This window comes from Geospiza fortis, unplaced genomic scaffold, assembly GCF_000277835.1.
Source record: "Geospiza fortis unplaced genomic scaffold, GeoFor_1.0 scaffold121, whole genome shotgun sequence".
NCBI lineage: Eukaryota > Metazoa > Chordata > Aves > Passeriformes > Thraupidae > Geospiza > Geospiza fortis.
In genome coordinates, this window is record NW_005054346.1 from 2,356,371 (window position 1) to 2,381,798 (window position 25,428).

At 38.3% G+C, this 25,428-nt stretch overlaps 1 protein-coding gene across 1 annotated transcript in view; it reads left to right on the forward strand.

The window, feature by feature from the left end:
• CPA6 (carboxypeptidase A6) overlaps positions 1-12,434 on the forward strand; it is a 45,367-nt gene extending 32,933 nt beyond the window's left edge. Inside the window, exons 7-11 of the mRNA XM_005423062.2 lie at positions 536-646; positions 889-979; positions 5,497-5,699; positions 10,680-10,764; positions 12,085-12,434. Of these exons, the coding sequence (XP_005423119.1) occupies positions 536-646; positions 889-979; positions 5,497-5,699; positions 10,680-10,764; positions 12,085-12,272 (678 nt within the window). The 3' untranslated portion in view covers positions 12,273-12,434. The remainder of the gene's footprint in view (positions 1-535; positions 647-888; positions 980-5,496; positions 5,700-10,679; positions 10,765-12,084) is intronic.
• The last annotated feature ends 12,994 nt before the right edge of the window (positions 12,435-25,428 follow it).

Sequence of the window (25,428 nt, forward strand, 5' to 3'; positions counted from 1 at the left end):
AAAATAAAGAGGTGTCTAAATTGTAAGGGAATAAACTGCCTGTATTGATAATTGTGCATATAGTAAGCTACTTTGAATACAAACAAAAACTGTGTTGTTAATCTGAGCCTTAAATGCTTCAAGACCTTATCAAATCACCTAGTGGAAACAACAGGGCTGCACTGTCTCACAGGAGCTAAACTCATTTCTTCAACTAAGAATCTATTCCACTGACTTTCAGCTCTTAGTTCAAGAAAAACTTTGCATGCATTTTCTTCTTTGTAATACGAGTTGTATTTTCTTGAGTATGGAAAGCAACTGAGAAGCAGAGAGAATAGGGTCTTTAGAACACCTTTTTCACATGTTCACACCCTGTCTGAATCACATTTACAGGAAGATGTCAGCCCTTTGAGCACAGCCAGAAGGATGTCTGTGTTGCCATGAGAGCAGACCTATGTACTGCAAAATGCCTTGTGACTGTCATAGACCATCACAATACACAATTGGGAAATTATTTCTATTACGGAAATTATTTACTTTGGCTTTTCTGCTTTAGGCTCTTCAGACATACCAGACTGATCCTGACATGAGAAAGATGCTAACTCAGCTGTATTTCTATATCATGCCTGTATTTAATGTGGATGGATATCATTTCAGCTGGACAAATGTAAGTAATGGCAGTAGTATTATTTGAAAAATTATTCAGACAAGAAAGATCAAATAGTTATTACATTATTCAAAGGTGACTCTGCATAAATCTGGTCCATCACTTTGTGCCTTGGAAATAAATTATTCCATTTTAAACAGAATACTGAATATGTTTACCAGGGTTGATTAGTTATGTGTATAAATAGATTTTTGTCAAAATAGAGTAATATTGCTATTTTAATATTTTGTAACTTATGCTAGGATCGATTTTGGAGAAAAACAAGATCAAAGAACATGAGGTTTCACTGCCATGGTGTTGATGCTAATCGCAACTGGAAAGTGAAATGGTGTGGTAAGTATGGAGATACTTTGGTCCCCCAGTTCAGATTACTCTGTATTTACTTATTCAGCAGAGGTAATTATCCAAGTAGGTTAGATCACATCTGCTGTGAAGTGTTCTCTTTTCCATAGTCGAAGCTGAAGATTTTTTTCCCATAAAGCCATAAGCCAAGGCACAAATCTTCCTAATAACTTCTAAAAAAATAAAAGTTCTCAAACTTGGAAAAACAGGCTTTATCATCAGTAAAAAAATTGTCATGGAGAATGTGGCAATTTTTTTTAAATCACACATACAGCTATTCTGTATTTTGGCAATCATATAAATAATTTGAAGCATAACATTGAGAATGAACCATGACTTCTCAAGATTTACCTGTAAATCTTACCTTTTAACTGTAGCTTCAGGAAATATTTCAAGCTTCATTTTATTCAATTTGCCATTTCTCTGAAATTATTTAACTTTGGAAATGTCAGACTGACTTTGCTGGCCTCAGTGTCCTTAGGGCCATTATTATCAGTGAGTTAATAAAGAAAGAAGATGCTTCTAAATGCAGGGAGATAGAATTTTAAACTCCCAGCAGTTCTGTAAGTACTTCATAAAAATTGGCCTGAATTTTGCATAGAGAACACAGCGGTAATGAAATAACTGCCAGAAGATTTGGAATAGATCCACCAAGAAAAAATGGCATTTTCTTAAATCTTACCTAAAGATTGTGCAATTCACAAAGGGTAAGCAGCCCCTAAAGTTTCTAGTGTGAGGAAGTAAGAACACTTAAATACAGCAATATAAACCTGCTGACCTGTTGTCCCATCTTGAGGCACTTCCTTCAGCTCTCTGTGCAGCTATTGGCTCAGCCAGCATTAGCCCACCTTCCTTATTTATATTACAAGCTTGTAAAGACAAGAAATTGTGCTTGTGTAGTGCAAGGGCCTTGCCTTCAGCCCATCCCTCTTCCTCTAGATGTTTCCACAATACTCTTGCAGTAGGGGTGAGCACTGTACACTCTGGCTTGAAACAGCTGGGTTCTTTAAGTAGGGCTTTGAAAATGGTAAAAGTAAAAGTGAGTGTGGACAGATGCATACATCCAGTGAAACCTGTGAAATGGACCTGTGAAATTTGCTTCAAATTGTTTTCAACTCTACCTGCTGTAAGGAGAGGACAGAGATAGAAGCATTTACAGAAAGCCTGTGTTAGTTGAGAAACCCTCTTTACAGAAGACAGGCCCAGGGCTGCTATCACAATCTTTAAGGCAATTTTATGCTGCAAAAATAATGTAAAAATGAACCAGTCCTGCATCACTGTTACCATTGTTTACTTAATTGCAGAAGCCACAACTGCAGATATTTTTTGTGGACGCCTATTTACTGTTCAGAAAACAGCCACTGGTATAACTGGAATGATCAGTTCTCTTATAGTGTGTTGAGAGATGTTAGGTACCTATCAGTGCAAAATTAATACAGAGTGCATTTTCTTTCTGATTCGGATTAATTTTTCCTGGGTTCCTCCTCCCTCTTCCTGCTCCCTAGTCACTGTATCAAAACACATTTTTTATTCAGTCCTAAAAACATTTGCTTGGTTTTCATTCAAAAAAGTATTTTTTCTAGGCTTAGTGAAATTGTGACAATACTCACGTGTTGTGTGCTGTAATCCCCTACTTGTTGCATTTCTCCCCTGCACTGACATGAAAGACTGGTCCCCATCCCAAGTTTAAAAAATAAAAATTCTTTCAAGTTTGCTTCTCATCCCAAGAAGCACATGCTCAGCTTCCTGCTTTGGACCCCAAAGTCTGTCTGATTGTCTATTTTAATGGAGAATAAAAGGTCTTTCATGAACTGGGCTGACATGACCCTCACCAGTCACCTGGCATTCTCATTAATATCTAGTATTAGATGAGTCAGAGAAGAATCTGGATCATATCACACTTTGAGGCTTGTGTAATCATGGTGAGTTTAACATTTAAAGCCACATATGCTTGTAAAAACCTTTCCATTCAGTTCAGTTGCACTTAGGAGTTTTCTGACAGGCTTGAACTTCACAGTGGGGCTTCCAGGCAGGTGTGCAGTGGCAGATTCCAGCCTCAGCAAAGCCACCAAATGCTATCAGCAGTGAGCTAGTCAGTGCTGATAACACAGCATCCCATCTGCTTTCCTCTTCCTTTCTAGTGTAGGACTTTGATGTAGGCTTTGTGACTCTCTAGGGACCAAGCCAAGGGCCATATCACTGCTAGATTTCATGTTGCAGCAACCTGTGCTCAAAGAGTGCACACAAATTGCACACAGACCCACATGAATACTGGCAGCAAGAACTCCTTGCAATGCACATATATGTGCAATAACTAGTACAATGGTTTAATGATAATGAAATAATAGCAACTTTAAAGGAAATAATCAGGTACTTAGAAATAATTTAACCTAGTTAAAGCGGTTGCTTCCAAATCCCCAAGAGAGCAACAGCAGGAGTTAAAATTTCCAGCACATCCCAATTTCCAGTGCACCCCGCTGCTCACTGAGGACAGTATCCGATACTGGCAGAAGTGGGTGCAAGGAAGTTTGAAAATCAAGCTCCAGCTCATTCATCCTCTCAGTCTTCCTTCTGTACCAGAGCACTGGTTTTATCAGTCTTGGCACACATTTCCTCTGTTCATTTGGTCTCATGATGGATGTTAGAGGATCCTTGTCCTCCCCTGGTATGCTATCAGGTACAAAAACGAGGCAGCATGGTAACATTTTACACAATTCCATTTGCTTCTCATGACTGTAACTTAGAAATGTCCAACTCTTTTTTCATTCTTGAGTTACTTAAAGAACTTCCAGTATGAAAATTGAGCATACCCTTACATTATCCAACGCCACCATGGAAAACTCCTCTTTTTATCACCAGCTAGCTTCACTTAAGGTAAAGCATTAACTACCTCTGGGATGGTACATGGCTCACCATAATAGGCTGAACAGTTTAGAGAGGTTTTTTTCTTCCCTGGAAGTCTCTAAACTGAGCCATATTTTACCATTGGGTCATTTTATCATTAGCTTGTAGGGATCCACTGTTTATTAACAGTGTTATCCATTGCCACGATTTAGTATCCACACTGAAACAGGAGATGAAGCATCCATTTAAAAAAAAAAAAAGCAAAGGCTCTGGAGACTGTTCAATAGCTCTCCTGCAGCTATATTACCTGATAAGAAATCGAGGCAGAGTGCTCTTGGGATTTGGATGACTTGGTGGCCATCTGTTCTGCATGGAGAAGACCATCTGCCCTCTCTATAACCCTTCCATATCCACTGCAATCCAAGCACTAATACCTTTGAAATCCCCACCTGTGGCCATTGAATGGTAGCCTCAATTTTTATCTTACAAATTAAACTGCAGGATGAAATTCTTCCATTTCTTTATATTTTTTTTTTTGGCATTAGGTTGATTGCATAACCCTGTTTTAGTTGATAGCATTATGCCTTCTCACACACAGCTCTTTTCTTATTAATTGAAGGTGGCAGTACTTACTATACAAAGGAAAGCTAATAAAACACTGTTGTTGCAAGTCCCTGATGGCTCCAGGGAAGTTAGCAAGCAAACTATTATTATTCTGCAGGTCAATGTAAAACGTGTGGTATTTTGAAATTACAGCAGATAAAAGAGCAGAGTAGATTTGCATAAATATTGTTCTTTTAGGCCCAGGCCCTAAGCTGTAAATGAGACAATGGCTTAGATCCAGAATTGCTAAATTATAAAGGAGACACCACCACATCTCCTTTCCTAAGTTTCATCTTTCGGTACCTCATGGCATATTACATTTAGGCTACTCTTGTGTAGCTTGCTGCCACCCGAGCAGGTTGACACAAAGATATCCTCAAAACTGAACCCCTGCCCCAAACTTGAGGTAAAGTTAGGCAATCTGAGGTGATTAAACTGAGGTGATTTCTGTTTTAGCTGATTGAGCAGTCATCCCATGTGGCTTCTCTGGTTTTTTGTTTGGTTTTTTTTTTTTTTTCCCTATGAGGTTTGCAGGGGTGAAAATAGGCAGTAGTCAGGAGCTATTATGACATTTTTAAGATAATCCCTTTTGAGGTTGTCTACCTACCATTGTAACCACCACTGTCATAGGTAATACATTAAAAGCTGTAAAATGCTACATTTGTCCTGGGAGTGACTAATGAAAGAGGTATAGCTCTCTGATTTCAAATAGACCAACTGAGACCCATCAATAGTTTTAATACTGCAATGCTGATTCGAAAAGCCAGGAAGAAAATGCAATGAAGTCAGGTTCTCCTTTTCATTTGGAAAGAATGTATCCTCTGGGGAGAATCACCTGTAGTTGGCCTATTGGGAGCTTGGCGTGCCTATGAGATGAACAAGCAGATTGCTGCACTGAGGTCCCCCAGGCTCATGCCCATCAGGGCACAAGAAAGCAATTTAATTTGTTTATTGCTTTTCACGCTTTTGCACATTGGGCCAAAAGAGGCTGAGCAGCCAGAAGCTGACCCTTGGAATTTCTCTGTGATTGTTCACCACCAACTTTCTCTTTCAACCCCTAGATGAAGGAGCTTCACTACACCCGTGTGATGACACTTACTGTGGTCCTTTCCCCGAGTCTGAGCCTGAAGTAAAGGCTGTTGCTCACTTTCTCCGCAAACACCGGAAACAAATAAAAGCCTATTTGTCCTTCCATGCCTATGCACAGATGCTGCTGTACCCTTACTCCTACAAATATGCAACCATTCCAAACTTCAACTGTGTGGTAAGTACATTAAAGCTTGGAGAATGGGCTCCTCTGTGTATTTTTGGCACATTTTGTCTTGAAAGGAGACTCGATTCTTCAATACTTTGCACATATATAATATTGAGCAGTATTTATTCTGGATCCACTTGCAATCACATTTCTGGTTATATAACCTTCCCTCACCATGAATCAGTGGTGATTTGATTAAAATGGTATCATGCCTTTCATCCATCAGCCCCTTTAAATTACTTTATAGGATAAGGATAAATCCCTAATTTTAATTATAGTTATTATCATTTTATTTAATTAACTGTAATGGGAATTACGTAGTTAGGTCCTTGGGCATCTAGCTGAAATTCTGTCTCTTCATGCTCAGAACTTAAATACTAGGAGCACAAAGAAGATCATCTTCAATGTTATGAACAAAATAAAATTGAAACTGTTTATTTCTATCAGGAGAAATCTCTTAGATTTCACCAAAATTAAAGCTTCAATTGCACTATGTATCATTCAGGTCAGACATAGTGTTTTTAACCCTTTCAGACAAGCAGATAATTAAAAACAGGAGCTTCTCTATATTAGAAAAATAAATTTAAAATAGTACACTTTTTCATGTAAGCCTATTGATGCACAGATGAGTACATTTCATGTATTCCACACTCATCCAAATGCAGAGCTATTCCCCCTGCTTGCAGTCTGAGGTCTGTTTTAGCCAACCTCCTGTTCATCAAACTCCCCTTATGGCTTATTCTCTGAGGGACACATGGCTAAACTTTGCTCTCTCTTTGCTCCTGCTCACAGACCCACATTGCACCAACCAGTTCCAAGCCTCTTTCTTTCACCCTCAGTCCTGAGCAAAATTACATATTCCATTTATCTCCCATTTTGACCTTGAAAGTTGCAATGACTTTTAACTTGCTGGTTTAAGCTAGTTTTCTCCAAAGGAGCTTAACTGCACCTTAGATTCATCCTGTGCAGAATGAATGATGTTGTCAGTCCCTGGGGCTTCACTGAAGTTTCACTCAGCTGTTCCCTCAGGAGGCTGAGCAGCCAGGACTCCACAAACTAAACTCTCTTTGCAGGTTTATTTCTGATGAGACACTTAATTTCAGTAGCTATTAAACATTCTTCTGTCTGATGCCATTCCTGTGAATTAGAGCAAATTAGAAGTTAACTACGCAGCCAGAGGAGCTAAAAATATGAGACTTGTGGGTACTGATCACCAAACCCTGTAATGACAGTGGGTAAATTTATGATTTTTATTTTTTTTTATTCTACCTTCACATTCTTTTGGGTAATGACAAGGAGAAAGGAATTTCCCAAGTGAATTGATGACTATTTAGTTAGCAAAAAAACAGACTGGGAATTTAAAATCAGAGGTTCTCATTCCTTTGAAGATCAGCAGGTGCAAGTATATTTTTTTAGGAACAAACAACGGAGAAGAAGGTAAAGACGTAGTGTTACGAAGAATCAGCAGCTTCTCTGCAAGTATATGATTATTGGGTATCTGACTAAAATTTCCAGAGTAATAGAAGGCAATAGCAGATGCTATAGATGGGAAATTCATTGTAATGAGAAGGAAGATTTATCTGAGAGTTTTCACACACACCAGTATATTTTGTTGTTCTTGTTGCTTAAGGGATAATTCTGTTCTGAGATGAGACATAACTGCCTCTCAGCTCATACACATTCTGCCTTTCCACCCATTGCTTTTAGACCAAAGCATCCCAATTTTTGATGTTTAGAAGGTGTTCCTGAGGTTTGCAAGACCTTAGATCAGGCTTTTCATCAGAGGAAGTGGAGCACAGACCTAAAAGAACAAAAAAAGACACTATTTTAAATAATTCCCATGGACAAATGAAAACCAAATACCAATTCTAAATATCTTGTCAGTATTTGAACTTCACACTTCTTTTCATTGTGGTCAGTCAAAAATGAGAGAGGTTGAAATAGGAAACTGAAGTAATTTCCTGTTATTTATAAAGCTCTTTATAGGGATCACAGTGAAAATTAAGGGAATACTTGTTGGTTATTTGTGTGTTTTAATACTTGTCTACAGCCAAAGGCTCCATCACCTGGTGGCTCACAAATATATGGTTTTTAAATTGCAAAAATGATGACTTAGGCTGATGTTTTGGATTCTCCAGTTCTCTTGGAACTTGCAATGAGCTGGAAAGTGATAGATCTCTGTTTCCTGACATTGATGGAACAAGCATTGCTGGTCTCCGTGGGCGGTGTGCAGTGGAAAACAGTAAGACCCCACATGCATAGCAGATAAATAGCTTTTGGTGCTAACAGTGGGCTACCATTAATTTTGAGCAGAAGAAAGGCTGTTTCTGTCTGGGTCAGATCATTCTAGTGAGCTGTCAGTTACCATTTCAATTAAAGTGTTCAATTATTCAGAGCTGCTTTGAAACTGGAGAGCTGTGTACTGATCACAACATGCATATTCTGTTCTAATTTAGGCACAACTCTCTTATTAGCACTCTCCTGAAATCTGCTCTTTTAAGATGCTTAAAATGAAAGTACTCTCTTAGATTGAAAAAAACACCAGCAGAAACACACATCCATCTCAAGAGTTTTAAATTTCACCTGATTTTCATCCTTTTTCTTCCTGTACTGTCATTTGCCTTAGTGTTTGCAGTGAACTTATACGGCATGACTGAGTTTGTGTACATCTCTGCAAAAATCTGGTAATTTTATGTGGCATTTTCTCCTTGAGGGGGTTCAAAGACTGGTTGCCTGGATTTATTCAGGATCCAACCTGCACAGTGTGATGCAGTTGAGAACTGTCCCTTGTTGGGGCACATGGGTCTAACAGTGGAAGCCAGCTGCATTCCTCAAGGCTAAGAGCTTAAAGTTCACAGTGCTCAGGGATGTATGCCCACATGGTGAACATGGACTTGGGATGCTCCTGGTCTGACCTCCAGATAGTTTCTGCCTCTGCACAGAACCCATTACTGTTGTGCTGATTTTAAATGGGCATTGTCAAACTATTTCTTTGAAAGATTTTAACAAGATTATCTGTTGTCTCACTGTACAGTACGTAACTCATGCACAGGGAGTCTTTTCATTTGACTTGCCATGGTGCATTTATCAGTTCTCCAGCTCTCCCAGCTGAGCCCTGTCTCCTGCTTCCTTGGCATCAGGCCTCTTGTCAGGCCATCCCAGCTCCTCACCAAGACCCTGAGATGGTAAGCACAGCTGCTTGCAGATTTTGGTTGAGCAGCAGAGTCTCGTACTTGGGACAGTGCAGGCACTAAACAACAGCTCCTGGCCACAGCTGGAGTTCCCCTTTCTGGGCCCTGTGCAGCCACAGCCACCACGGTGACCTCACACTGCCACCCCACCACCTTCACAGGGTCCAGCAACTCCAACCCCATCATGGGTCTTGTGTGTCACAACTCAGAAGTCAAGACATCTGGAGGAGGACTGCCAAGTGACAGCACTTCTCCCCTCTCCCACAGGACAGGTCCTTCTCATCTTTGGTGTTAGGGTGAGTCAGAGGTTACCCCTTACACTGGCTGGCAACCACATCCCAGCCCTGCAGAAGTTTCAGCAACACTGAGTTAAGCAGTCCTTGCCCCAACACACTCTCCAGTGGAGGTGGCAAGAAGTCAAGCTGAAAAGGGCAGAGTCTCCAGCACCATCATCCTTCTGCTAAAAAAAACCAAAAATTCTGGTTGTGCCTAACAAATGTTTGTAATGGAGTAAAAATGTTCTCTTTCATTTACTAAGAGAAATTACTGTGTAAAATAAACTCATCAAAGCCCTACGTGCACATCAGGAAGTGAAAATGAACTTATTTTTGTTTCTGGAATGACATTTAAAGCAGTTTTCTCTGGCTTCTCTACTTGGACAGACAAAGCCTTCATGGGTCAGACCAAGGATTAAGTCAGAATCCCAACTCCTTACAAGGGCAAACAAGTGGAAGGTTAGGAGAAATATAATCAATGGAAGGCAATTAGAGGGTAATCCTTCCCCAGTGTATTCAATTAGTGCCTGATGAATAACAAGGTAAGGACTGAGTTCATGAAAACTTGCGTAAACCAATCAAACCTGTTCAAGGAAATAAAACAACTAAAACAATTGCAGCTTCACGCAGTGGTTCAAAGTCCAGAGTTTCTAGCTCCAAAGATAATAATTTCCTGTTCTCTATAGACACATGACTCTGTTTTCCCAGCCTTCACTGTATATTTGCCAATATCCTTTTCTTTGGGGTAATATTCCTTTTCCTTTCTGTGTTTCAATGCACTATCCATATATGACTCTCAGAACTTTCCATGGGCCAGGCCTTTTGCGCACAGTTTCATAGGACAAACCATGAACCTCCTAAACAGCCTTTCAGCTGCAAGCTGTTGCAATGTAGGCACTGATTTTACCTCTACAGGACTGAAATCACATTTCTGAAATAGTGGAAGGAGCTCTCCAAGACTGCATCATCAGGCCCCTGAAAAAGTTAGACCAGTAGTGAGCATTTACCTGCTGATCAGCGATTCAGGAGAGGAACCTGTCTCCTTCCTTCTTCCCACTCTGCTCACTGAACCACTGTGAGTGTCAACAAGACATCATTTCTCCTTCACAAGCCCAGCGGAGACAAGGTTTAGTGAACTGGGAAATTCATCTTCACTAAATGCATGCAGGCTTTTAAACTGCATTAAAAAAAAAGATTATTTCATCTCATGGTCTTACATGTCATCTAAATTTGTTGTGTTGCTAAATTGACATATATACCTATAATTACAAACACTTAACATCTGACCATTCATGATGCAGTGAGCTCTTTTATATAATACAAAACCAAGTTTTTCAGGGAATTGCTGTCGTTAAAAATAAATAATGCATTTATCCTTTACAATCATTTTAACTTAGCTGCCACCGACTCCTGGAACACAGCATTGTGCCAGAGGTCAATGATCCATTGACTCAGGTTCCAATCACAATACAGTATTTAATGCCAAGTCTAATTTATGTATTTGATTTTTTTCTTCTCCCCAGGAATCAGCAGCCTATAATGCTGTTAATGCTCTTCAGTCAGCCTATGGTGTAAGATACAGATATGGCCCTGCATCCAGCACTTTGTGTAAGTTTCCCTCTGCAGGTTTGTGACTTTGACCTTCCTACAGTAAGAAGGAGAAAACCCTTATTATAACAAAGAATGCAAACACTATTTAAAGTGAACTTTGTTCCAGTTTTGGGTTGTGAGGAAGGCAGAAGAAAGTTTTGCAACTGATTCAGTCAGTTGATTGCAGTAAGATTAACTCAACTGATGCAATAAAAGAGATTAAAATGCACTTGAGAGTCAAAAGCCAGCAAATAACATATTCATATCATATAAAACTGTGAGTATTTTTACAAAGAAAAACCAAGGTCTTAAAAACCATATCTTTATCAGATATTGCAAATGCACTACTAAGTTGTAACAGCATATGTCAGGCAAGCTCTCTGTACAGAGGTAAAAGAAAAAGAAGTGCAACAGGTTTTAACGAGACACTTTTTTTCTTTACTGAAACCTTGAGGTCTGAATGCTGTGGCTAACGATAACAGACATTGAAAAAAGTGAAAAGCTAAAGACTTTTCACAAGTAACCTCCTGCATCTCCTCTGCCATTGCTGTGTTTCAGCTCAGTTCCACTTATCATGGGCTTCCATCTCATAGCTTAGTCATCATCTTGTGCTCATTACAGTGCAGTCAGTCACTGTGTCAAAGGAAAAGCAGTGGGAATTGATGCCAGAATTGCACAGATTACAACAGGCCGCATGAGAGATTTATCTGTATAAAAAAGCATGGCTAATCAACATATGGAGACAACAAAACCATAAGCAGCACACTTCCTCAGAAAGGTTTTTTAATATTAGACATCACCTATGCAAACGCTCTCATGCTGTGGGAAAATGGTGAGAAAGTAAGACAAATGAAAATAATTTTAAAAGCATTTTAAAAAGAAGATGGCAGATTACTTTACCAACTTTCCTTCTTCTCACTGCAAATGAATTGCCTAAAAAACCCAATTTAAAGCTAGGAGCAGCAGAAATCTCCAGTCCAACTGGGAGATCTTTGTGGAAAGAAAGCTTCAGACTGTGTTCACATGGAGACAGGAAGAGTTTGAGGCTTTATTCTAGATACTCACTTTTACTAAAGTTTTGCTTTACATAAAACAGTTATAATATTTTTTCCTATGAAAATGAAGGGACTAATCCATATTGTGATGAGCACATTTCATCAGGTGCTGAGTGTTTGTGCTATTCTCTGAAGGGTGTTCAGGATCAGGGCAAGCAACAGCTGGAGTTGCAAGAATACTCATTGTGTCCCAGAGACAAAATGCCACAAGAACCCTCAGGTGATTTCAGCATGACCTGCATTTAACGTTTTTTTAATGCTTTCTCTGAATTTCCTCTTTCAGATGTGAGTTCTGGCAGCTCTATGGACTGGGCTTACAAAAATGGCATCCCATATGCATTTGCCTTTGAGCTGCGTGACACTGGCCATTTTGGATTTTTGCTTCCTGAAATGCTGATCAAACCAACCTGCACAGAGACCATGCTTGCAGTTAAAAATATAACTCTTCACTTGCTGAAGAAATGTCATTGAGATGGATTTCTAGGAGCTGGAAGTAAACATTTCACTCCTAGTGCTGATGCCTTTCAGTGTGTTCAGTTGCCATTCTAAGTTTGGCCACTACAGAATTCGAGAAGCTAACTGGGAAATGTGATACTGTTTCTGCCAAATTAACATAGTGGAAAATGGAAAAAAAATCATTCAATATCTGCTCTTCTAAAGTCCATAAAGCTGATATACTAACTTAGTTACCAGTTTGGGGCAGAATATTTTTGCAATTAAATCTTTATTCTGCAATTTCCATGAGGCCGGTCCCAAAATAAAGTGCCACTTCCAGGCAGTTCCAGGCCTTACGCCTTTCCCTAATATGAAGACCTCCCAGGGGGTCTCTCAAACCAAGGGATAAAGTTTACATTCATGTAAATATACCCTGTGACCCAACACAGGCCTGTATCCACGTCTAAATGCCTTATAGTGATAGCTGGCTGCACTGCAAGTGGCAGTGTGGCTTCCTTCTGCGTGTATACGTACATACATATATATATGCACTTTTGTGATTTTTTAAATTCATATTATGCAATAATTTGAACCAAGGTTTCTTTTAACTGTTCAGAGAAATCTACTTTCAAATGTATATAATTGGAGTGGACACAAAATCAACATATTGTGTTTGAAAATGTAACTTTCCTAGTGATGTGTAAGAATTATAATGAAATACTATTGAGCTAGACAATATTCTGCTTTATGGAGAGACAAAGCAACTTGCCATGACTTGGAACTTGAAGCTGGCAGTCGACTGGTGCATCTCTGCTCTGCTGTAGATAATGACTGCCCATTTCCACCAGCCAAGGATTTAGCCTTAAACTGTAATTAACTGATGTTTTATTTATCAATAATCTTGCAGTGACTTCTGTGGCTCTTTGGCTATGTGGCTCTTCTTCCTGGAAGCTGTTTTGTTTTGCATGTTTTAAAGGAATTAATAATTTTTTTATGGATTCTTAAGTGAGACAGAGGTGAAGGTAGAAGCCTTACAGCTGAAATAAAGTGAATAAGCACCATGTTTGAAAGAATAATGAAAGCACAGAGAAGATAACATGTTGAGGGATTTTTAGTACTTTTAAAATACTATTTTTTAAATCTTATTATATCTGCAGAAGCATATATTTTACCTTATGATGTTGGAGTTTAATTTTATGCCACTACATATTAACTAAAACATTTGTTAATAAAATGGTCAAAGACTTTTGAAGTATTCTTCATATTTTACTTAAGTGTTAAAACTTTAGTTCAAGTATGTAGCAATTTTACCTATCTGTAAAACATTCCTGATGCTAAGGATGGGGAATTAAAAAAAAAAACTAAGTCCTCTCTAAATAAGCACTTGAACTTAGCAAATGGGCAATCTTTGTAAGTCTTATAAGGAAAGTACTGTATTTAATTAAGCATGTCATTGTTTTCAGGACTGCAAAAGGCAAGTGAACAAAGATGACAGAATTGCATTCTATTTGTCTAACATTTTGTTAATAAATGTGTTTATTTTACACAAGTTTCTGAAGGTTTGTTCACATTTGTTTAATTCAATCTTATTTGAGTTACATAAGTTTCTGTTCTGGTTTATTAAATGTCTAGGGGACAGAAGCCCGCAAAATAATAATTTCCAATTGCTTTTGAAGACAGCAATAACTGTCTTTTGCTATGCACACATTCCTGACAAATGGCCTTAAAAGCAGTATAAATGATTAGCACCAATCATTATGTGTTATTCTGAATTTAGTTGACAAGACTGAACTTACTACAAAGACATAGCAGACTGAAGAAGAGAATGAATGAGGGATGTCTAATTAGCATGAGGCAGATTTACCTCTGAATTGCTACACTACAAACATGGACCAGGAGCAGCCAGATTCTTATGTGATGGTTTGATTCCTGCTCACAGTCCAATAGTTCACTGTGTGAAATATTTCAGCTTTATCTTCATACCATTGCAACTGCACTGGCAATGAAAAGTAACTGAACAGGAAGGGAAACAAACAAATATCCTCCTTTAGGTACCAAAAGGACCTAACATTTTAGACCTAGTTGACCTTCTTGGACAGGAGTAACTGTAAGTATTCTTAGATTTATCTAAGACGCTTTGACATTTAGAAGCACTTGATATCAAACCCTTCCCATGAATAAAGCTACACACTAGTATATGGATGGACTCTGCTTGAATACTATCTATGACATGCAACTGAGAACTCTGAGCTGAGTTGTTAAGACCTGTGCAGGGTAATTTAATGCCCCATAGCTGAATACAAGTGTAAACAGTCTCTGAGCCCTTTAATTTCAGGGTCATTAAAGCTGGTGGAAAGACAGTCACTAGGAAAGAACAAACTCTGTTTCCTGAATTAAATTTTTGTAAGATAATTTTTCATCAAAAGAGTGATTCTAAATGGAGTACTTTACCCTAAGGAAAAGACTAATGGCAACCAGCTATTTGGATATGAAATCATATAGCTTTTGTGACTTATAAATGTTACTTGTCAAGAACAGCTCTTCTTTATCTCTGTAATTGCTTGCTTCTCTTCCCTTTGTACTTTTCAGCAATTTTTATTGACTACAGGACAACAGAATTGAAAGCTGGTTTTAAGAAAAGTGAATTTATTTTATGATCATAGGTACAGTTTATCATTCAACACAATAAAAAGTACATGAACAGCAAAACACTGTTTTAGTAACCCAGCAGGTCCATGCCTCTTAAGTCACCCTTCCCAAAAACAAGTATCACAAATGATTTATTACATTAAATCATCATTCATAAATTGATTTTTAAAATGCCTTTTAGAGATTAAAAAACTACTGAGCTTTGTTGCAAACCTTGAATAAAGACCACTGCTGATGGGTGAAGCTCCTTGTGTATTTTCCAGAAGTTGCTTCAGAAAGGTCAGTGTATTCAGTCACTCGTAACATATAAAGCCTATGGAAAACTGCAGTTCCTTTCTGAGAACTGCAATACCTTTTCTGAAATCTGAATTGGAAGAGTCCAAATAACCTTGAATGTCAACATGTATTTATATGCAGAGCCAGTCTGCTTGTTTATAGGAAACAGCATTCTGCAGATTGAGCTGCCTACTCAAGGACTGCAAAAAATATCCATTGGTGGACAAGACTGTGTCTAATTCTTAAGGTTGGGAAGAAAGTTTTGTATTTCCTATGAAAAATAAGTTAATGTTCAACTGCTCCAGTTTATTTCTGTTAAACAATCCCTTTTTATATTTACAGTCATTTTAATGGCAATTAAAGAATAAGATACTTGGTAGCATGGGTAAGGTAATAAGTATTTTTGTAAGCACTTTAATCTTTCCTTTGGTTGTGCAAAACTACTACATCATTTCCATAGCTCACTGTTTTGTATCAGTCACATTCAGTGTCGCACATGCATTAGTGGTTTTGAATCCTGTGCCTAAAAGCCACATATTACCATCTTCAAGCAGTTCTTCAGTGATGGTAAAACACCAGAATATCTCAGATGCACAGAGATACAAACACAATGAGAACAGAAATTTAAATAAATTACAGAAAGACTTTTTAAATATAAACACTGTGGCATTAGGTATACTCTCTAAAAAACATTTTTAAATGCTCGCAACACAAAATAGTTTGTAAATTTCTTGGAAATTTAAAAGTCTTCTGTCCAAAGAAAATGTAGATTATTTGCCATGTGCTTAATGTATGCCTGACTCTCATAATTATTCAGGATAAAAGAGAGCTGCCTTCTGAGTGACTGCATTGATAGATTTTCCAGCCCTGTCAGCACCACCAACTGATGTTGTTGGTGGGTCTCTCTTGGAGGAAGTGGAACAACTCCAGAGCGGTTTTCACTTTTCTTGGCTGAACGTGCCTGTCACCCCAAGCATGATGTGCTGGTTGAGCAGCTTGTCAGAAATTCACAGCCTTAGGCTGCTCCTGGTGTCAAAAGGGCCTGCCTTAACAACAAGGTCTTCTGTTAACATCTGCAAGTTTGGGAACTAGAAGTGAGCTAACATGATTCTCCTTAGAAAATGATGTTTGGGGCAAGGACAGGGAAATCTTTAGTCCCTGAATGCTTGTCCTTGCCTGACAGGCAGGAGCAGTCATTTATGCAGAAAGTCTCAGGTCCTCCACTTGTAAGGTGGAGGTCCTTTCAAGCCCTTTTGTGAGAGACCACGTCAAGCACAGCAGGGTTTGCCCTCGGATTCAGACATCAGGGAATGCACTCATAAATAATAGATTCAAATGTTAATTTAAAAAATCTGCTACTATCCCCAGCCATGCAGAAAGCATACTTTGCCTGTGACAAGGAAAATCCATCCACTGCCATAAAAATGTGGGCTAATATATTCCATCAGTCCTGCCTGCTCTGAAAGTCCAGCCACTTTAACACTGCTTGGCCTTTTTGAAAAAGACATGTGGCAGAATAGCCATAACAATGAAACATTTTGAACTACCCCCAGGCCTGCAGGAGCACATACTTTATATAAAATAATATATAACAGCTTCTGAAATAAATATTGTGGTATGACTGGGAGCAGGTGTTTTAATCTTTTTTGCTGACTGTGTGCTAGGCTATTCCTCTGCATACCAGGACAGATCAATACTGGGAGGAGTATCTCTTTTTTAACCAATTAATGAAACTTTTTTCCCCAATTCTGAGCAGAATAGCAAGTTAGACTGAAAATACATACAAAAGAAGTGGATAAAGTTGTATTTTAAAAACAGGATTTTCAATTTTCTTGAAAATAATGCTGCTGTTAAAATCACGGACATAGTTTTCAGCATGTCATATAGCAGCCTTGAAAGCTGAGCAGAGATGACTGATCTGCTCACTAATTTCCCTTGTTTCATTTTGCTTGGTTTCTAGATTGAGAAAATCTGTTGATTTTTAATTTCCCTTGTTTCATTTTGCTTCGTTTCTAGATTGAGAAAATCTGTTGATTGGGCTGAATTGATGGAGTGCAGTCAAGAAGCTGAGTGTAAAGGATTTTTCTGTGCCTAATGAGCTAGAAATAGCTACTTTAAAAAATGAAAAGTAGCTTTGTCTATTTTAACTTCTTTACACAGACTAATTGCTTTACGCTGTTTGAGTTAGATTATCACATTTACAGAGATGGTTTGGGAAGATCTATTGTTATTTTGTTGTGAGACAGCCAGTTTTCTAAGGGTTAAAATAGTGACATGCCTAACAGTGTTGTAGGAGAACCAGAGCTGCTCTTTGGCCTTTATAGCACAGAATCTGTACTTGAGCCTTCTCTAACAGGATAAATTTGCTCTATCATGCTATGTGCACCTCCATTTTTCTCTCTCCATTTCAAAAAAGAAGTGAATACTGTCTGCTGATAATGACTTCAGGCTATAAAAGACCCTAACTTTTGGTACTAAATTTAAAACACAAACCTGTTAACATGTGTGAACTTCCCCACACACCTACGCAGAGCCATTCACACACAAACACTTTGGCTGCACAGTGTGGACTGTGTGATGGTTTATGTAATGGTGGAGCTGCAATTCTTGGCAACCACAGGGCTGCTGATGGCAGGTAGCATGTGTTCAGCATCTCCCCTCTGCCTGCTAGAAGCACACATAAGTTCAGCTCATCTGGCCAGTTCCCTAAAAGCCCTTTCACACTATCTCACTGCTGCAACACAGGAAGTTCTCACTTCTGCAGTGTGTCTCTGTGGGTTACCTGCCCTGACTGCTGACACACCATCTACAAGCTCCCCTCATGGCACACACTGTGTGCTGCACCCTACAGAGCTCAGAGGTCAGCTTTTGCTATTATGAACATTAGGGCAGAGGCTGTCAGAGGGTGTTATGCCCCCAACTCCAAATGCAGATTGAATCCCAAAAGGCTTTTACTACCTTGTGTGTAATGAAGAAGGTCCCATACCATTGCCCAAAATGAACAAAGTGGTGCTGAGATTGTGCCTGGAAAGTCTGGAAGTATTAAGGAGAACACTGGAGAGTCTACAAGCCTGTACTAACTGCCACCAGGATTTTTGAAACTGCTTCAGCCCATGAACAATTCTTCTATACATTAACCACTTGCAGGAATACATTTTTAAAATATTAACTTGAGACCAAAAAAACCCTTTATCTTACACACATTAAATATTTTCTTTTGAAGTTTTTGTATTTATTTTAATGAGATTTCTTTTCTGAGAGTCTCTTGAAAGAAGCTGAGGTAGAAATAATATGAAGTTGCTGTCATGCTGAAGGCTGTTTAGAGAGCCAATGGATGCAGCCCACTACCTGTCAAATACACACTTCCCAACATCACAGATAATAAGTGCAACCTTCAGCAGAGGCCTCAGCAGAGACCTTGCTGCAAACATGTCTGAAGACCAGGATATTCCTCAAACAGCAGTTTTGATGCAGACTGGCTAATGAATGTTGGGAAGCTTTTCTACAGCACTCTCCTCTGGAGCTGAGAGTAGGAACATCACGTTTTCACAGCTGTCAGGACTGCACTTTTCAAAAAAACATTAGTCTGTGTCAGAGTTTTAACGGAGAAAGGAAGGTCCCCATTCATTTCACGCTCCTCTGCACAGCACCAGGGAAGGGCTCCTTTGCTGCTGTGCCTGGCTGCAGATCCACTGGCACCCAGCCCATCAGAAACAGGGTTGTTTGAAATTGATGGAATCTCTGTCTTGTTTTTCTTTTGCCTTTATGAAAATCATAAACAACCCATCGGTGCTAAAGCCTAAATATGCACAAGAATAACTCTCATTTTAGGGGTCTGTTGAAGGTCACACAAAAAGGTGATTTCTTAAAAATTCCTTTTTGGATTCAGCAATTTCCATTCTGTTGAAAACTAACAGTTTGTATGTACATGAGGGAAAAAATAATCCCAAAAGACAAATGATTAATGGAAAGTTTTATCCAAAACTAAACCAAGTACAGTATGTATCATCTTCATGGCCTAATTCTGAATGCACAGAGGAAATATGAGACATTTGGAGTATGTTTTTTATTTTCATTTGGTATCAGGACTAAAAATAAGGGCAAAGGAGAGAAATCTATAATACAGAATAGAGGAAAGGTCCAAATTAAGTAGCAAGACTATGCCCTGAGAGCAGCAGAGATTACCTAGTATAAAAAGGCATTTTTATTTTTAACCAGGAATAAAATCACTGAAGCAGCAATACTGTGGAAAGATGAAATAAAATAATGTTGAATAATGCTGATATTTGAAAAATCCAGAGCTGCTGGGTCAGATGACACACTGGGAGAGTGAACAGCTATCAGTCACCAAACAAACAGGTGGAAGAACAAAACTTTAAAAAAATTTGGCAAACAAGCAAAGATTAATCATTTTAGATTGAATGACACTCTGTGAGGAGGATAAAAATAACTTTATCCTGAATAAGTAAGGTAAACAGATACTGCCAGGATTATTTCTAAAAGTAACAAGCACAGAAGATGAGAAGGACACTAAAATGAAGAGAATCACTTCTCTGTTCATCTGATGGTGCCAAAGCCCATAATCAAGCTTCTTTTACCTAAAAAATTACCTGCCTTTGGAGTACACCCATGAGGACAATGTTGATTAACACTCAGTGACCTTGCGGCATATTAATTTTGGGTGTATGTGGATATTATAAAGAGATAAAAGATATCTATCTAGTATTGCTTACTACCTTACTTGGCAATAGCAGTGTTTCCCCTTCCATTCAAGTTTGCACTTTACCTCTCCAGCTGTACATGTGGATAAAGCCTAAAACAGCCAAGCCAGATTGGAAGCTGCTGTGTGAAGAAGCAGAGCAGTGGATTCTGTACAGAAGTAGCAGAACTTGTCTGCGTTATATTCGGGGGTATTTCCACAAGAGAACGTGCATAAGTATTAAAAGAACCATGGAGCTCCTATAAGGGACTAGAAACTAAAAGAGGGTTAAGATTAGCTTCCTCTATGGCAAGTCTTGCTTGCCATAGAATTCATCAAAATATTGATCCCACTGCATAGTAGAAGTGCATTTCTTCCACTTTTCTTTAAACACCCATAATGCCATGCAGCAATGATTATTCTCAATTCTCCTGCATTTCAATGCACTTTCATAAGAACACAGCTTTTCAAGAACAGATTGATACCATAGCTGAATAGGATAAAGTTGCAACACAAGCAATATACAGTATGAAACTAAAGACACAATAAATTCCAAGCAAAAAGCAGCACTGCAACCCAGGAGATGAGATTTACACAGGAATGTTTCTAAGGAAGCCTTTCTTAGGCTTCCCCAAATCTCAACAATGTGTATCTATTTAAATCATACTTCATGCTCAGATTCACTGGAGTACAGAAGTCAAGGCTGCAAGGAATGTGAAAACTATTGGATATGTATCATTTTACTTGCCATTCAGTGTGGGAAATTCTTTTAACACAGCCAGAGTCAGTCTATTTGCCTAATATATACCTATTTTTAAAAGGAACAATCAATAAATAATCCTTAAATTCTGCAAATTTGTTATACAAAAGAATATAACATATCAAGGCTCACATACTTAAATCATGAACTCTCACTGTACTTCACATTAGGAGTTCCCTGACAATTACATACACCACCATAAAAAAGATCCAAACCTTTAACAGCACAGTCAGTATAGTTCAGCAAATTGACAAAAACTGGCAGTGATCCTACAGCCAAAAGCTCTACTTCAGATTTCTGAGATATCCTAATAAATCTACCCATTCTTAACATGTTGGATAAAAAAAACAGGCACCCTTGTACCTTCTGCTGGGGCATAGTAATGCAGGTTACTAAAGAACAAAGAGGTGTTAGAGTTATAGCTTACCAATGCTACCTTTCACTTTCTGTTTTTCTGTATTCATTCTCTGGGGTGGCAGGCCTCAACTTTCATCTGTCTGGGAAAAAAAATTCATGTACTTTCTGCTCTGAAGGTGGGATTTACCTCATCTGACTTCTGTGTCAAAGCTATTTATCTAAACTAAATCGACTTGCTTCCCTCTGTAGTTGTTGAGAAAAATAAAGGATGTAGTGGATGACAGGTCACATCTGCCTTAGACTTGGTGCCATAGATACTGCTCGAGCTACTCATCAGATGTCAGTCTTTTTGCATAGCAAGAGTCAGCCTATGAGCCTTAAAAACAAATGTTATTTACTTTAGCAATAAATATTTGTCTAACAGAAAATAATGTCCTCATAATCAGCAAACTGTCTATATGTATTTCTGTCACACAACTTTAACTCAGGCAGGCCTAATTTATGCAGCCACCACAAGTGAAGCCTGGCATCTTTCAGGTGCTGTGGACCATGAATGCTTCTCCTCTTCTGTCTCTCAGGTCTCTTTTAATCCCACCTGCTACTTCTGTTACTCTACATTCACATTTCATTTCTTCCTTTTATTTTGCTGGAGAGAGACCCAAAAATGTAAGAGCCTCCATAAATAACAATTAGCCATCTAACACTAATCTAATGAGTTAGCTGCTTGGTGAATTTTCTTTTTTTTCCTGGACAGATTTTTTAGAAGTCAAACAAACGCTATTATACAGAATACAGAAGATACCAAAGACACATAGTATAGCAGTACATGAATAATCAAGCAATGCAGAGTATTCAGATTCTGTCATGGGGCAGTTCCAAATCTGTCACTGAAAACAGAAATTTCCAGGGTTGTTAAGACCTTGTGGATTTTAGCCCAGCAGCTCCAGCAACTGCCTGGCTGTCAGCTGCCTGCTGAATCCATAGCAAATGCCCCTGTAAACAGTCTGTCTCCTCTGCTAATTATCTCTTTTCCTTGTTTCTGATAATTAAAGGATACGGAGTTTTAAGTGAAAATGTTATCTTAATTTTTGCAAGAATGTATTAGAATTCCATGTTTGATGCAAATTATTAGTAATGGAGACTAGTAAACAAATATTCAAAGTAAGCTATACCCTCTTCAGCTTCCCACTGTAAAACCAATCTTTTTCTTTTAAAAGTCAATAACTTCATTAGAAAGAAAACTTATTCTGATATTTTTTCTGAGCAAGTAAAATAAAATGCAGTCACAGGTTAATGGTAAAACATTTATCAGAATTGTATGTGTGAAATACTTTCTAGTAAATGGTGTAGTAAAAGCAACTTCAGAATTTATGCACAGAACTAGTGACTACAGATTTTTGTATTGTGATTTTTTTTAATTAATGTTTTGCAATAAAATTTATGTTTGCAAATGCACCAGACTGGTTTAACACTATATTTCACAGAGTGACCACATTTATCAAATGTGCTCAAATTTGCAAAGCTTGCCTATAAAACATTGCTGTTATCTCTTGGCTATTTAAACCAGAGCACAGTCAGCTTCCATAGAGGGCTCACACCTATTTCAAAGGACACAACCTCATTCTTATACAGTTCACCATGAATTTAAAGCAAATTTGCATTTTCATCTTCTACCTTTGATACAGCACCACAGTAAAAACTGAAAATGGGAACTTAAACTTCCACAAACTTGGGGAAAATTCTGATGGGGTCTCATGTGACATGAATACCTCAAATTGCTATTATAAAGTAATGCATGATTGTGTACCCTCCTGTAAGTATTTCTCCATGAACTATTATGCCTTAGGATTAAAGCAGCTATTATGAAGGTACCATACATACTGCTGCACCAAAAAACCTATAAAGACCAGGTGTCCATGCTGAATGTTCTTGTTTCTAAGTCTCCATCCAGGACTGACCTCATGCATGTGAGAGAGCTCCCTGTCAGCATGCCTCATTTTGAAAAACTGCACCATATTGCATCCTTCTTAGATTTGTTTTCATGCCATTTGTGCACATTAATATCCTTGTTATTACATCCTTCTGCAAAATAATACATTATTTCTCTTCTAGAATGGTGAGCAAAAGAGAAGCAATGTGCTGACAAGAGCTTAAACCAGGAAAAGTAAAGGAAGGAGAAACTAATGAATAGAAGGGGCTTGTCAAGGGAGGATTTTAAGGATGACACCTGCAGTAATTCAGAGTCATGACCCTCATCCCATACAGACCAATTCAAGCTCCATGTATAACCTGCTATTAAATAAAGCAACTTTTATTGCTAAATTTATCTAGTCCCAGAGCTAGCCAAGGAAGTAAGTTTGGCCCAGGTATGTATAAAGCATCAGAAGGACTATCATTAGTATTGATTTGTATTGTTATGTATCTATTACAAGGGCTGCTTTCTCACAAACTATGATAAATGAGATTTGTACCAGCCCAACAATGTTTGTTTGACTTTCTTAGCTACAAAAATTATAAATTGAATTTATGAGTAGTAGTACCAGTGGCACAGCAAAATTCTCTGATAGCCACTGTCCATACTTCTGTATGGAAAGACTTAGAATTATGGAACAAAGAAACAGCACACAATATAAACCTCCAAATATCAAAACTTAACACTCCAGGTCCGCCTAGGTCAAAACCCAGACAGCAGCAGCTTTCAGTGTCATGACAAACCTTCCATCGTACATACTGTGAAGCAGCCACTTCAGTTTTTCATGATCCAGATTGCATATCAGCTGTGACATTTGACTTGAAACTAGAAACATAATGGGAGCCTAATCAAAATTGTTGCAGGTGTTTCAAAATGTCTTGTAAAAATATTTGAGTACACGCCTAGCAAACAGTTAGCTAACTGGCATATTAGAATGAATCACTGCAGTGCTTCTTTAATATCTTTCTTTTAGGCAAAAGTACCTATAACTTCCATTCAATTTTATCTTTCAAGTTATTCATATTAAAAATCTTCCATTCATGTCATGAAGACCACAATTTATAGAGTATATGGTCAAACATTAGTTACTGCATTTTTGACAGGAAATGACACGCTGCAGTTGCTGGAGGAAACAATCAGGCAGATTCAAAGCTCATTTCATGGCATTTAAAAGTGGTTATTGCTTCAGTCTCATTGTTTCGCACCTTAATTCACATAACTTTATGACCTCTCTATCTAAGTGTTTCAACACAGATATTAAATTCTTGGAAACCACCCTTGTTATTCATTTGACTTACCCTGCCCAGAGATTTAAGGGATATTTTCCTCCAGCTGAATTCCATTCAACTTTTCTCAGTTGATTTTCATTTTCAACTGTTCTTTTCAACTTCCATTCTCAACTCTTCTTTATTAATAGCTCGTTGAAAGACATCTGCATAAACCTTTGAAAACACTCAAGTTTTAAAGTGCTACAGGGAAAATTCACCTCAGATCAAGGGGAAAAGAGGCATCCAGCATATAAAAATTAGATTCAGACTGATACTTCATGCATTCTATATCTAGGCTATTTAATTACTAATCTGTAGGAAAACTCAGCATGCTTTACACTGATCATGTCACACCAGTCACAAAGACCTTCAGGAGACTGAAGCTAGGATATAAAGGCGGAACAGTTATCATTTTCAGTAAATTTGTTACTTTTCTCATTTGTCAGATTACTCCCAATTTTTCAACTGATGATGAAGATTAAGAATGTGGGACAAGCTATATACTATAGTAGTTCTTCCTCTTACAGGTGTTTGAGGTGGTAACTAATTAACCAGGCTCACCTACAGAGTAATCCAGGAAATCCATAATGGTAGTGACAGCATCTCCCAGGAAAAAGGGTAATCATGTTGTGGCTTCCTCCTCTTCAATAGTTTCTCCTTAGAACCCAATAATAGTTCCCTAGCAATTTTATCTTCTGGAGTTGGCTGGGAGAAGCAATAAATCAGGGGATCTTATTGCTAAATTTTCCATACATTCTCCAAATGTCTTCTTTTGCAGTGCAAAAGTTCTCAGGAAATTGCCAGAGCTTCATATTCTTGCCATTTAGAGACAGAAATATTTGCCATCATGAAGGAGTCACTACACTGGCTTGAATTTACCTTTGCACAGTCTCACATACAACAATAACTGTATAGTAGCTTCATAGTTCGGGGTGAATTTGTGCTATTCATGACTATATTCCCCAAAAAGCACCCTCTTAAACAGTGTCCCAGAAAATCACCTTTTCAAACAGTTAGGGCTGGTACAAACATAATCAGGCCCTTAAGTTAGAAAAACTACTAAAGAAACTTTTTTAAAACCTCGTATGACCTTTTTTTTTTTAAATGCATTTCCCTCTGTCTGTAGGATGGATACTTACACTCCTTCATTCACAGCATTAGGGAACAGAATGCTGAGGTGCCATGGAAGCTGGGAACTGAACTATTCATCT